Source organism: Pempheris klunzingeri, chromosome 10 (genome assembly GCF_042242105.1).
Source record: "Pempheris klunzingeri isolate RE-2024b chromosome 10, fPemKlu1.hap1, whole genome shotgun sequence".
NCBI classification, from domain to species: Eukaryota; Metazoa; Chordata; class Actinopteri; order Acropomatiformes; family Pempheridae; genus Pempheris; species Pempheris klunzingeri.
The window spans coordinates 9,503,547-9,518,655 of record NC_092021.1 but is presented as its reverse complement, the minus strand read 5'-3'; the positions used below and the strand labels follow the sequence as shown (position 1 = coordinate 9,518,655).

The 15,109-nt window shown below is 42.0% G+C and overlaps 1 protein-coding gene across 4 annotated transcripts in view; it reads right to left on the bottom strand.

Annotated features, from left to right (window-relative positions):
• Positions 1-231: 231 nt before the first annotated feature.
• hdac4 (histone deacetylase 4) overlaps positions 232-15,109 on the bottom strand; it is a 116,562-nt gene continuing 101,684 nt past the window's right edge. For 3 of the 4 annotated variants that reach the window (XM_070838756.1, XM_070838758.1, XM_070838757.1), the window contains 5 exons: positions 11,105-11,223; positions 10,267-10,400; positions 3,333-3,417; positions 2,904-3,045; positions 232-2,220 (listed from right to left, as the gene is read on the bottom strand). In XM_070838756.1, coding sequence (XP_070694857.1) covers positions 2,181-2,220; positions 2,904-3,045; positions 3,333-3,417; positions 10,267-10,400; positions 11,105-11,223 — 520 coding nt within the window. In that variant the 3' untranslated portion in view covers positions 232-2,180. Of the gene's footprint in view, positions 2,221-2,903; positions 3,046-3,332; positions 3,418-10,266; positions 10,401-11,104; positions 11,224-15,109 lie in introns of those variants that run through there. The other variant, XR_011585197.1, reaches the window with a different exon arrangement.

The window sequence follows — 15,109 nt, the reverse complement described above, 5'->3', positions numbered from 1 at the left end:
AGGTGAGAGAAGGTAGTAGCTCAGAGGTTGGTTGGAAGATGGTTTCAGATGGGTGCTAAATTTCTACACTTTATCAGACATAGTTTTTAAGAGGAAAAACAGGCCTCGTAATAAATGGTGCTTAACCTGCCAACATGGGCAACCAGACATTATTACATCTAAGCTGGTGACTGGTGTGTTGTATAGTCTGACTAATAGTCAGTGGGCTCTTATAGTTCAGTTTAAAGTAAATTCCCGGTCGGCAAAGAACTCAAATTCATCAAGCTCAGAGTATAATGAAGCTTACCAATCCTTTTCTTCTGTCTTCTTAAATCTTAAGATGTTCATGCCTGATTTAACATGATTAAGATTTGTGATGTAGATTTGATAAAGTATTCAGATTTAATTCAATGCTTTTTGAAATCCAACCCCACTGAAGGATTCAGAACAGAATCTGAGCTACATGTGCTATTCAAAGTTGCAAGAATATTCATTATGCATGGGCTTGTGTCACTGGTCAAACGAAAAGGACCATTAATAAAGAAAAATACCCATAAAGCTGTGTGCATACACTTGGATATTTATAGAGAGCAGCTTGCGCTTCACTGTCTGTGAACACGTGTATACACACCTGCCTCAAAGCACCTGGCATTTGGGAAGCAGATGTGCTTAACAAGAGACTAAAGATGTAAAACCAGCTGTGAGAGCCTGTGCCGACCTGGAACACCCCTCTGGAAAATCCCAGGTGGTATGGTCATTGTTACCATGGAGATGCAGTTGCCTTTAAAAAGGGCTGGATCAACTAATTGGCCCATATGACATTAATTTCTCTCTATCCGTCATTACACTGTAAGAAGTGAGACTGATCCTAATGTAAAAATGAAGTGGTTTGAAAGTCCATCATGCTTTGGCTTCAGTATTGTCCAACAACTACATACTAGTTTTCAGAAGTCCTGTTGTTCTAGTGCAGCGCAGGCTACTCAACTCTTCTCTTGAGGAGAGTTGATCACAATCTGACGGGGTCCATCGCCAAGGGGGCTGGCAGAGTTACACTGATGACTAAAGTAGCCTTTTTCTTCAGTATGCTGTTTTTATACTGTCATAATGATTCACTGACAAGATGTGATTTAAAATGTTGGAAGGAAACTGTAAAAGTCTTTTTCCACAAAAGTGTAATTCCATTATTTCCAAGAAGTTTCCTCTGGCAAAGGGACTATATCATGTTTAACTTTCTTTCAAACTGAACTACCTCCCACTTGTGGCTTGGGAACTACCTTCTTAGCGGAGATTATTTAACATTAGGGTGAAAAAGGACAGACGGAGGTACAGGGAGAGACAGTAGGCCGCTTGCAGAGGACTGTAGGTAAACATGCCACGGTCCTCCAGTCTATGTGCCGACAACATGCAGGCATTGGATGTCTTGCCAGGACAGAAAGGTTTAAGGGGTTCGGGAGAAGAGGCCTCATTCCCAAACCTGTTTTTTTTTTGTTTTTTTTTTAAGGCAAAAGCTCTTTCAGTAGAGTTCAACAGAAAATCCACCAGGTTTGAAAAACAAAGGCACGAATGCACAGTCTTTCGCTGTCAGTCATTTTAGAATCACAACACCTGCTGACCTCGCTTGTCTGTAATCTTCAACTTCAACTTCACGTCATAAAACTGCAAGAAATTCCACTTTGTTCCTTTCGTCGGGATATCTTAAAAGAGCAGGAATGATTCATCCATAGTGCAGAGTCACAATCACAGTAGCTCTGGTGGTTTTTTGATGAAAGTGAGAAGATGGAGATAAAGCACAGAAAGAACAGAATAATGAGAAAAGAAGATGACTACCGATCGTCTGTGTATGGTTCCATCTGGCATTCAAAAAGTACATCTTGTCTAGTGTTTTAAAAGCACTGGCACCCAAGGTTGTCAGTGTGGGATGGTTGCATCGATCCTCTTATATCCAAGATCTTGAAGGGACAATGCAGCAGATTTATGCTGATCAGTCTGTGCACTGCTGATCAGTGAACGCATCGCCATCTGAAGTGTTCCGTTTCCTTTGAGCACCACTTTTGTCAGCTCTGCTTGTTCTCTCCCATAATAAGATGCCATCTTGATATGACAGGGGTGAGACATGAGAGTGGTATTTTGACACTGGCTGGATAAGGACACTGTCAAAGATGAAGACTGGTCTGAGTGGTAAAAAGGCCAGGGACAATTCTTTACATAGGAGATTCCTCTTCCATTGGTTCCTCTTCAGCCCTGGGGAAAACACAATACACGTGTAATATTATTTGCTAAGAGTCCCTTGACTGTATATTTTAGGGACTCTATGTAATATCGTAAAGCACTGAAGTGCATACAACCAAAGTGCAGCACACATAGTACCAAAGAAAGGTAATAAGTACACTACTTACATACTTATACTACTTACATTTCTTTGTGTGTTATCAAAGGTGGACACTTGATGATAATGATAATGAGCTAAATTCTGCAGAGTTAGCTGATAATTATCTGACATCATCACCTGTCCCATTACATGCAAGTTATATTCAATGTTTATATGAAATAATACTATTGTAACAAATGGATGTTTTGGGAAATATCCTTGATCGCTTTCTTAAGGAGAGTTACAGCAGCTGGTTAGCTTAGCTTAGCACAAAAGCTTGAAACAAAATCCACCAGCACCTCTTAATTCCATTAATTAACATGTTGTGGTTTTATAGGGGCTTATGTGCTAGCCTATTGCTAGCCTATTTCTTAACAACCACGCCAAGTCACTTCCTGGAGTCTTGTTGTCACTGGGAGGTTGCCAGGCAACCAGCTTAGGCTCCAGGAGACTAGTGATCTTGATCTTCTCATCTAACTCCAGCAAGTAGACGAAGAAGTGTATTTCACAAAATGTTGAACTATTACTACTACTGCGCACAGACAACACTATGTACCTCTTCCCAATCTGCTTGTTGGCAACAGACAATGAGGCCATGGCGGAGACGGTCTCAGCTTCCTCTGCGTCCCGCTGAAGGGCTTCGCTCAGTGAGCAACCGAGTGTGGAGGCGGAGCGCTGCAATGAGCGCCAGTATTTACCTACAGAGCACCAGGACAGGGTACAGGTCTTATTACAGCAGCTGCTGGGAACACTGGGCCACTGGTTATTCATTGTTCAGAGACTTAATGTTTGTGCCTCTGCTGGTTTTGCACATGGATTTGGACTACATGGACAACTATCAATGATATTGTGTGATTTAATATCTACAAAAGCTCAAAATTTAAATACTAAACTCTTAAATAAAATCAATTAAAGCGAATATCGTTTAAGACTAATCACATAAACATTGATGCATGTTGTGTGCAGGTGTAAATTATCCACTCACTGTGAATTCCAATAACTTTTTCCATAGAGTGGACAGCATTGGCATTCGGTCTCTGCTGCAGCACCTCATCAGGAATGGGGTCCAACTGAAACAAACAGAAAATAACATCAAAACACATTTTCTGCTTTACCTTTTCCTACCAAAACATGAAAAAACAACATGGCGCGATTTACAGTATTCACTTGCCACATCTTCGACGTTATTTAAGACACTCGTGCTGAAATGTAGCTTTTGCAGAGCAGAGAACTTGGCACTGAAGGCATTAACACTGAGCCCATGCCTGCTGGGAACATCGGCCATGTGCATTAAATGTCTCAAGGTTTTCGATATAGCTGGTCTGGCTTTTTATGAATGTGACTGACAGGTGTTCAAGAACGCTTCTCCAAAACACAGCAGCAGAAACCTCACTTGAACTGATGTGGTTCCCTCCTGGTTTACAGGATTGCTTTTGAATGTGGCCCACAGCCCGGCTTTGAATCACTCCAAGAGGTGGGGAACAAGCTCGAGCTGCTGACACAATAGAAAATAGGCCTGCAGATGCACACCTCCTCCCACTCACCGACAGCTTTGCTACTCTTTGACACAAACTACAATGTGTGCATTGTACTGTGTCCCACGCTAAGGACACATACTAGCGTAAACAGATGCATACACATGGACCGCTTGTTCACACAAACACATTCATACTCACACACAAATGCGCACAATCACACACACCTCAGGGAGAACAGCTAATCCAAGAAACTCTCCAAGCCACAATTCAGAGGAAACAGGACTATTCCCCCGACGTGCCCTCCCAACCCGGAATGATTCAATTTCCCCTTTGGCCGACTGAACATATGACACTTTTTCATCACACTTTGTAAAACAGACCCATTCAGCTCTGCACTCCAACATAGATACTGTGGATCACTTTTATGCTAACCCCAATGGAAGAAAGGACCAACTGGGAAACATGTAAAGAGAGACAGAGAGAAAAAGAAAGAAAAAAAAAAAAAGTTTGGGCAGAGATTTGGGACTAGAATGCCAGAGAGAAGAGGAAAAAGTTGTCGTTGGTCGGCCTCGCTTGGCTAAGGCTGGAAGTTTTCTTTTAATTAAAACAAATAGTGTGTGGGAGGGGTCCATGGAGGCCGAGGGAAGAGGCAGTCTGTGGAGAGGGATACTTTAATCCTGCTGTGGCACGACAGGCTACATCATACACACAGGGATGGACAGAGGTGTGTGCGTACAGACACACATATACATATTGTTTGTGCAAGAATATTTGGTTATTCAATATTTGGCCAACACTCTCATCCAGAGCAGCTTACAAAAAAGTCCAGCAGTAGAGTAAGCTTAATTGCCTTATTTGCAAGAAAATCATGGCAGGCAACCTGCAGATTTAGCTTTGTACCTGTACATCCACCCCTCTATAATTCAATAGTTTATCCATGTAATCGCTCAAACCCAAACTGACCTGTTATGATATGGATGTTCAGACAGACAATGGGCCTCTGACAGAGGTAAAATAGCCAGAATGGCTTCAGTTTTTGTTAACATGGAAGTTTGATTGTGGCTGACAGAAATACTTCTATTCATAACTCCCATCTCAAAACTTTCCCCACCAGTTTAGAGACTCAAACCATCAATTGTTTAGTCAAACTTCTCCAACCTTCAGGCTACAGCTGCCAACTTTTTACCATAATCCAAGCCAGTCGCTGCTCAGCCCTCTCCGGCCCACACTAACCCAGCTCCCTGTCAGAGGAGGGTCAGGGGTTCTCTGGGGTTTCCTGGGGTTCACCTCAGAGCAGGGTTGGACGGGGGCAGCCTGTCAGCCTGATTGACAGCTGGGCCTCACACTTATAAACTTTAATGGCTCTTGTCAGGGTACTCCAGGGGCTCCCACCTTGCAGGTATGGCAAACACACATATGCACGCACACAGACATGCATTTGCGCTATACACAAACACACATTTGTCTGCCATATCATCCATAGTGACATTTCTGTTTATTTGAGTTTGTGGTCTTTGCAGGGACTGGACCATCAGATGTGCTGCAGTCTGAGAGCGAGAGAGAGCGCGGATGGTTTGCTGTCACCATGTTAATTAATGGTGACAGCAAACCATCCTTAAAGGACATTTTTTTGAGGAAACATTATTTCTCCGTGTGACACAGCCATCCAAAGCACTAAGTCCTTGCCAACAAAACTGAGACACCATGGAAAGCCATGAGCCGAGAGTGAGGAATGTGCCCCGGTAAAAACATTCCTGAGGGAGGCTAAAATCAAAACAGTGGAAAGGAGGAGGAAATCCACTTGTTCAGCAAAAGAAGAGTGCACAAGGCATCCATTGTTTACTGTTGCGTCCATGTGCATATGTTGGCGGTCACTAAAACCGGTTGATTATGTTATGCTAAGTGAACAAGGTAATGATGTGTATTGTGCAAAACAGGTGACCTTTTAGAAAAGGGGTGTAGGTGTTGTCTTGTAGTTCTGGGGGTGGTGGTGAACAGTCAGGCCTGAGGGGGGACAGGTGAAGTCGAGCGTCTTACTGTAACTGGAGTGTAAACACGCAGAATAACCTCATTGACAGCTGGTAACAATTAGCATATTAGCCTATTGTTTATCATATAATTGCTAACAACCGTGGTTCGTACTGGGCCAACATCTGTTTGCGAGCAATCATCAATTAGTCCCGAGTTCAGAGTTGACTAGTGTAGCCGCCAATGCATCATTCATGAGCTATTTAACTAAAAAGCCCTCACGGTTACACACTGAGGTGGTGGGGGTGAATAAAAGAGCCCGTAAAGCCCATTCAGCAATTTTCATCCCTCTCTTCCCCAGTTAATTTGAGCTGTTTTCAAAGGAAGCCTAATTCTAGCAAAGATTGTCTTAACCTGCCAATAAAAGCACAGATATATTTCTCACACTAGAAAGCAGCAAACCGGTGGAAGTACAAGCTACACAGGAGGTGAAGAGGAACACCTTTTAGGATGTTTTGGCTCCAGTTTGAAAGTTTCCACAATCTGCGTTTTTAGACTGACAGGCAACAAAAGTATTAGTTATATAATAAACAAGATCAGGTTGCTGTGATTTTTTTAAGTAATCATATTACCGTTTATGGAATATAAGATACAGAAGATAGTCTGTGGGCTTTGAAGATTTGTATCAATTCTAAATTCAGTTTTTACTTTTATGAACTTTTCCCTCTCTTCCGCAGCACAGATGGTAGCTTCTGATAGCAACTCATCTGTCAGTTGAAACGGGTGCAAAATGAGCAAACAGCAAGACCTACTGGCATATACAGTATTATTTAACCCATATTTTATGGTTTAAGCTACAGTATATGCTATAGTTAGATAGTTATGGTGACGTCTTGGGGTCTGGACACTTCCAGACAATACAAAACCTCAGGCAATTTGAAGCTTCATAAACAAAAGCACAGCTGACCGGCTAATCCAGCTGTGGTCCCATGCCTGAGCCTACTCATTTGCTCCATTCACACTCAGCCAACACACACATGCACAAACTAAAATATATCCTCTAGAAATAACCCACTCAACTCACTCACATTCAAACAAGTCCAAAATTAATCTGACTGTTTGCTGCCCAGATTGTTGCTCGACCTGGTTGGTGTGGCTCCTGTTCCCCCTTAAGCCTTATTTGAATTAAGTCTTCTGTCTCTTTTTCCCATTCAAGTATGTTGCCGGACTTTGTCAGCAAACGAAAAAAAAATAAAAAATTCAAAAAACCAGCAGGCCTTTTATCTCTCCCTCGAGCTCAATCCCTCACGGACATTTTCCAGCTACATTCCAAGTCCATTACAGGGACCTTTGCTGAGATTATGATAAAAACACTTGCTTCCTGCCATTTTGATCTGATCAGGGACATTTTAGCCTCTTTTTTTTTCTCTTTGTTATCAGTTATCAAAGCTCCACACAACTGAATGATCTGCCTTTGTTCAAACAGCTGACATCACTTGCTGCCAAAGAGCCAACCGGTAGAAGTCGTGAGAACTCTTGAACTCTTAAGTCAGCAACATCTACATTTGTGCTGTTCATCACACTATCACACTAACATCTTCTGCTAATGAGGCATCTCGTACAGTTCTTTCAATCAGGCTTCGACCGTGATGCCGTTCAATGTGAAACCTCATAGTTGTGACTTTGACACTATATACTGCACTATACTAAATCCTTTCACTGAAGTTTTCTTGAGACTATGTTTGATTCAATATGAAGCATGTTGCATTCTGAAAACTGCAATTCTGAACAAAAAATACATTTATAAAATTACCTCTATAAAATATAAAAGCATGCATATCAGGGATCAACAATATCTAACTCATTTTTAAAAATACTTTCAAAATCCTGGATATGATTAAAGTAAATTCCATACCTTTACAGACCTACATAAGTACTGTACCCTGTACAGCTGCTTTATAACAATAGCTTACTCCCTCCTGACTTAAAATGATTACCCCACTTCCCTTTATTATCTGATGCCCAGGCCCAGGCTGACCCTGCTGGAAGAGGTGTGAGGGTAACCATTTTCAGATGTGTACCAATACTCTGGTGAGAGCGGTGTCCTGCAGGGTGAGGCAATTGACGCTCCCTGCCTCCTGCCTATTTTCGAATTTTCAGCTCCCTATGGCACCCGTCCAGTGACCTCCTCCAAACCCCTGCTGAGGCCGGTGCTCTGCAGGCTGCTGAAACTTAAGAAGCAAACCCTCTGATCCAATTCATTACTTTTGCAGCAGGGCGGTGTTGTGAGTAACGAGAGCGTCCTTCAAACTGGAAGTCCTGAGTACAAACCTCCGTGACAGAAAAAAGTATCCGCCCTGCTGAAGTGTCCTTGAATTCCTCAATTCTTACCAGCTGTAATGGCAGTTAATGTAATTTTGAGTCATTGGAGAGCACAGTGCAGGTAAACTGTTAGATTAAGCCCCTGGTTTGTGCATTCCCCCTGTTATGCAAAAGTTTGCTCAGGCAAAGCTGTTAATATTTTAGATATGTTTGACATGGTGCAGTGTGTTTGGATTAATAACATTTCCGACATGTTAACTGAATCCTAGTCTGTCCAGTGTCATTTTAAAGTTCCTGCACGGGCCGTCTATAGTGGTCGATGCCTTCACGTTCCAAGAGATGGTGGACTGGTTGGTTGCAGAGACCAAGTTTTATTAACATGACCGTGTGCTATTGTTCTGTTTGTTTTGCTCTGACTCCAAGATCCACATGGAACAAGGCCATGTGGCTTTTTACAATTCCAAGAACTCATTTATAGCTCGAGCTGTCTGCAGGGCTGGAACAAGAAGCCTGGGGATGCGCAGACACACACTTCAGATGCAGATTTAGACTTAACATTTAAATACTAATCTAATCAATTGCTTTTATTCAAACAGGCTCAGCTTGTTTTGCATTTAAGGAGGATGCTTCCTTTTGAATTTGCTTAACATGACCTTTGTGAGCACTGATGTTAGGTAAAATTAAAACAAAGACAATGGCCAAAGTTTCAGACAGATTATACAATTGAGAAAAATATGGGTGTATGCCTCAAAACAAATGTTTATTTTTGTCCAGTTCATCAGTGGTCAGAGATGAAAAGGACTGTGAGCAAAACAGTTTAATCCAATTACTGGTGGACTTTAGAGATGTGAACTATAAGCTGACTCAGTTGGCTTGGTATGCAGCGTGGACATACAGTATCTGAATACTGGATAAGCACAAATTCTTCTTCCCGAACAAAGTGACAGTCAGACCCTCTTCTCTTCCACTGAAGCTCTATAATCTCTATTCTGTACCACCATTAAGAAATCCTTTAAAAATAAAAGCACTGAGATATCTTGGATGCATAATCTAGGGGGAGAAAATGAGACTGAGCGAACTGTCCAAAAAAGCTCTCCAGCCTCTCCATTAGCTGGAAAAGTGGGCGGAGGAGTTTGAGGAGTTGCTATTCTGTTGTGCGCCATGAATCACAGAGCACCGATGTTTGTTCAGTTCCACGGCCCAACCTACACACTCCCACAATTAACCTTCTGCCTGGAAATCCTCTCCCTCTGACGTGCTTGTGCGTGTCTGTGTGTAGCGTGTGTGTGTAGTGTCGTGTTGACTTCCTCTCTAAGTGGTAGAAAGAGCGCAGGAACATGGGAGAGGAGATGGTTTTGGCCCAGATGCTGTCAGAGGAATGTACCAGCTTGTCCTGTATTTTAAACGTAATATATCTATGCAACAGGGCCATCAAATCATTATTCTCCACCTTTGTAATGTTTGGCATTTGTAACTGTTGTTACCATCCTCGATCAAGTGTTCATTCACGACCAAATTTGTTTTAACAACATTCACGTGAGTCACCAAGTCAGGGGACTCAAAATCTCATGTTTTTAACAAAGTTACCAGAGAGGTAAATATTCAAGGAAAGAGTTGGAGTTTTCTAGCTTCAAATGTAGTTAGAAAAATCTTTTACCATCTTTACCAATCTTTTAATTTTCTGCTCACTTAATTGTAGTATACTGATTTTCAAACTTACTTCCATCCAGAAATATAGCCAGGAGTAAAAATTAGAAGCAAGTTGAGTGCAACCGCATGCTGAAAATTTCGACCCGATGCTGACGACCCAAATAAACCTGATGCTCTTTATCTGCTTAAAGCGCGTGTCCACTTGAATGCAATTAAAGCTAAAAACTGTACTAATCATATTAATAAATCCAATTATTGTGTTAATTAGAGTAGACTTTGAAATCAACATACTGCCAATTTATACAACTGAGACAACCCAGAATATATTTGTGGTTTATGTTTGTAATGTATGTTGCTCCCATCATAAACCTCAGTCCCCATTTAATCTCAAACCAGCCATAGATTTAGTCCACAATTCCAAAAGCATTTCTTAAATCCTGTATCTTGCTCGTGGTTATTTTGATAGTAATTTATCCCTCCTCCTGTTGGCTCTCATCTTACCTCATTGCCAAGCAGAGCAGAGACGCAGGCTTCGGAGGCATCACATATGGCTGTGAGGTCATGACCCCCCTCCAAGGCAAGCACCAACCGACCGCCTGCCAGACCCATCAGCTGCCTGGTCAGGTAGCCAAAGCCTGGACACACAGGAAATGACAGCAACGAGAAGGCAGGGAAAGAGAGGGAGCGAGGGAGGCAGAAAAGAGCAAGAGAAGAAGAATGAGATGGGGGGGTGGGGGTGGGGGGGAGGGCGACTGCTGTTAAAGCTCTAACTTCCTTTTTGGATATTGATCAAAGAAAAAAGAGAGAAAAAGGGGGTTTGAGCATGGGTGAGGAAAGGGGTGACTGCATCAGACAGAGGAGGAAAGAAAAAGAACGCACTGTGGATTTACTGGGGGCCAAAAAAACAAGCCATAATATGAGCCAGGTTTAATTTCAATAAATGCAGCTTTGCGTTTAGGCTTGGTCACAGTCTTTGATCTTTTTCTTTCGGGAGGGGGGGGAGTTTTAATATATGCATTCAGCCATACTTTCTTCTCCCCTGAATTCTACCCATATCCCCTCTTCCTGCAATCTTCTCTAAACCACCCATGTCATCCCCTTCACAACCAAGACCCCTGCTCTTATTTGAGATCTGCAGGATGGTTTTAGAAAAGCTCTTCGCTGGCACGCCAAGGTCTTGATTTGAATACAGAAATCAGAGGCACAAAATAAACACAAGGCGTGTGTCTGTCTGTCAAAAACAGTGCTGCATTGACTGTGCATCCATCATTTTTGGGAACGTTCATCAATGGTTTCAAAAAAAAGAGAAATTAACTGGGTATCTGTGGTCAGCACTTACATTTGGCTGTGAGTTTGTATCCTCCCAGGGGTGGAGCATGTCCATCTACCCCATCAAAGCCTGAAGAGACCAGAACCACGTCTGGGGCAAACTCGTTGGCAATAGGCATAACCACCGTCCTGGAGAAACCAAGAGGAAAAAATAATGTCAACAAAATAATGTATTTATAGTGTAGACTGTATAAGAGAGGCGGGTTTTCTGAAGTCATGCACTGTAAACCTTATGTCTCTGGCCAAGAATTGTGGCTTTATACAGGACACTTTGTTTGAAAACAAGTGCATGCATGCATTTGGTTTTTGGCTTCCTGCCGTCCACATGAAGGACAGAAAACTTCCAGGTCCACTTGATCTATTGACTTACATCTTTCTCAAGGAGGCCAATCAAAAAGTCATGCTTCACTTCACTGACAGATATTCTTGCAGCAAGTGTAACATCTATTAAATAGGCTGGGTTCATGACAGGATGACTGGGCTACAACCAAACATGAACTGTTCCAAAATATATTAAATATACAGTATATCCCAAGGTAGGATTAGTACAACCAAAACCACTGAGCTTTCATTTTTAGATTTTGTTTTACAATTTTACAATTTGTATTTCTTCTATATTTTCATTACATGTAACTGTGAATGTGAAAATCCCAGCTTGACATCCAAGGAGTTTCAAGAGGTACAAGAACTGAAGCACTGAGGTATCTAGGGCAACAGTCGATGTGAAGCTTTTGCATTTTAAGAGGTATTTCAACCAAGTCCCATATTCTGCTAGCTTGCTGTAAAAATGTATTACATCATTTTCCTTTCCGCTAAAGATTAAAAAAATGTTAAGTTGAGGTAATACCAAAGTTATATGTACAGTTATATGTACAGTAAGTGTCTGGCAGAGATAATTGCTGCATTTACTTTTTGAAAAGACAAGTTTGGAAATTTGAAAGAAAGCAATATACTGCAACCCCCTTAAATTAAAAGGAGAAATGGAAGGACAGATATAATTGCATGTGTGTATATGTGCTAAGTATGCTGGATAATTCTAACACTGGGTGGGTGTGGTGGATGAGGGCTGTTTGTGTACAACCTTCATCTACCGCACAGCTGGCAGGGAGGGAGTGCTTGGGTGCAATGTGTCATACACATAAATCCAATCAACAGCAGGGTACTGTGCAATGATTCACTACAAGCTGTGGCAGGAAAATCCAGTTCGGTTTATATGGTGACCCTGTTTGCAGTATGTGTATTTAATACTAAGATAGTTTTGCAGAGGGAGATTATTTTAGATTACATAAAATTAGACCAGTTTGAATCCAATCTATGCATTGTTTATAAGATTAACTAATTCAGCTGTTAATTACATAAGTCTACATTTAGGTTTCTGTTATGGTATCTGTATGTAAATTAGGAATCAGTGATAATGAATCACTGCACTATTTAATACTAGTGCTGGCATACTAGAGGCTCATCTTTGTCATCTTTGTATAAAATTACAATGTGTCATAGGAATCTGGTTTACCATGATTTACTATGTCCCAGTGAGTTCATAAATACATGGACTTCTCAGATGGCGAAAGGAGTGTTTGTCTTTGATTCACTCAGGTTCTTCATAAGAGTTTTCTGGGGGTCTGGGATATTTGGGCAAGAAGTATTTTGGTGAGGTCTGACAGAGTGACCGAGTACCACAGGGTTCCGTCGTAGGTCCTCTGTACTTTGCTGACCTCAGGAACACGGCACTGGTTTGCTGGCTGTGGGCGAGCAGCGTGCCCTGAACCACCGGTTTTTCCATCTCTTGTTCACCACCAAATTATAACCCTCAACTGCGCATACCACACCCCCCACCACAACACAACATTCATACGTACACACAGCTGTCTGAGGGAGAGGTGGGAGGTAGTATTAGGAGCTTTTTGGTAGTCCCAGACAGCAAGGATACATCGAGTGCGTGCGTCACTGTGTGTTAGCGTGCATCTGGCAGCGTTTCAGACGAAAACGTCATGTAAAGAAGATGAAGGAATAGGATGGAAGACAAACGTTTCAGTGAGAGGGATAAAGATGAAGCAAGAAAATGAAAGAGGGCAAGGCCTTAAGAAACCTGGGGGGGAGGAGTCTAGAGACTCACTGATTGAGTAAGGACATGAATGAAAAGTGGATGAAAGAGGTGAAAATTATGTCAGGATTACAGCAAGTGAAAACGAGTCTAGGTAATGGTAAAAGTAAAACGATCTGTTCAACAGTTCATAGATTTTAATCAGGCAGCATTCAACAAAACAAACTAGACAATGATGAAAATTGAACAACCACTCTGCTTGGGGAAATTAATATTTTTTTCACTCCCAGTTTTTATCGCATGTGCTACAGGTTTTCTCCCTTTTTCTTTCACAAACTTACATCCACACACACAGCCTTGTCCCATTAACATTCAGACCATAAAAGACCCCACATAAAAGGTAGCTGGCCACAGGCGTGCATGAGGGCTGACATACAGCACAGGGGGAAACCTTGACCGCCAAGGAACTACTGAGGGCTCCCCGATCCCTTCCTCCTCCTCCAACCTCGAACACAGACGGACAGAGACACTTTTGGTCGCGATGATGAAAACTGCTGATGTCATCAGTTCCAGCCCCTAACCCCTGGAATAATATCCTGACATTTAAGGAAATAAAAACCCACAGTAAACAATTAGTATAAAGGGAAACCAGTGGTTTTGAGGAAGACTAATTGTGCGTGAATCAGAGGCTACGTATGTGGAGATGAAAAAGCCTTTCTGTTAATGAAGGGAGGCAAGATTTTACGACTGAGCTATGAGCTAGAGGACATCCTGAGGGAAGAGGTTGTTATCTAAACCATTACTGGCTCTCTCATGGCTAAATTTTACTGTGAGTGGAATTACTTGGGTAAGCGGGTGGCATAAAAATGTGTTTAATGTTGTTTGGTTTACCTAGCAACAGGTGCATGTGTCAAGGGATCAGCTGAGGATTGCAGGGCTTGGGCCTCTGTCTGTGAGAAAGTGTGAGGGAATGCTGTGTGATTTACAAACTGCAGCAGTTTATTTCTGCCAGTCATACAGTTGGGGTTTTTACAAAAAAGAAATCTATGCAGCAGGGGTCAAGCTCTAAAAACATCAGATCCTACATTTCACATCTTCTTAAGCCTGCTATCATCAGGGTCAGAGTTCTAAGACCTTAGATACCTTCGCCATAGTGAACCTTTTTTACAGACAGAGTAGTATTTCCCATTATCGGTTAACTGATGGTGACATGTAAAATTAGTGGACCTCCATTAATCAGTTATTGCGTGTAGTGTATGTAGAGTACATTGCATGTAGGATGAGCGTGACACATGCAGTACAAGCAGTGTTGGATATGTGTTAATGGATTTAAGACTGAAATGAAACAGGGAGGGAAACTGTGACAAACACTGACACATGAAATGTCCTTTTCACTGACAAAAAGGAAGTGGCAACTATTTCTGCCTCTGTTGCACACTTTGCTTTGTCCACTAAACCTTCTAAACATTGACTGTGCTCTGGAGTCTACTGAGTTCACCAAAGTTAACTTGACAAAGGTCCTTTTTTCCGTTTGTTGTGCTCCAACTAATAACTCCTCTTCTGATCCTGATGAGCGCATTCAGTTTTTGGCAATTGTCATCCAAAGTAATTTCAAATGCACACAAACGTACTCACACAGGTTAATACATCAGCAGGTCTTGGCATAGGGGTAATTTGTTGAGCCAAGGAAAACTTCCTCATCAGGGACAACTCATGTTTGTGAAATTTCTCTGGTCCCCAATTCACCCTTTTCCACATCTTTATTATGTCTTCTAAAGCAATGTTCTCCAGATTTCTAATATGGAGGGCAAAGGGCAAAAATGGGGCATTGGTGGTGGACCACAAGCTGCAGATGACACATTTAAGATTTCTATAACTGGAAAGATTCAGCATGCAGTAAAGGGCCAGGTGAGGCCCACTGAAGAAAAACATAGGGACTCCATCCTTTAGAGGGAGCAGTGCTCATCAAAC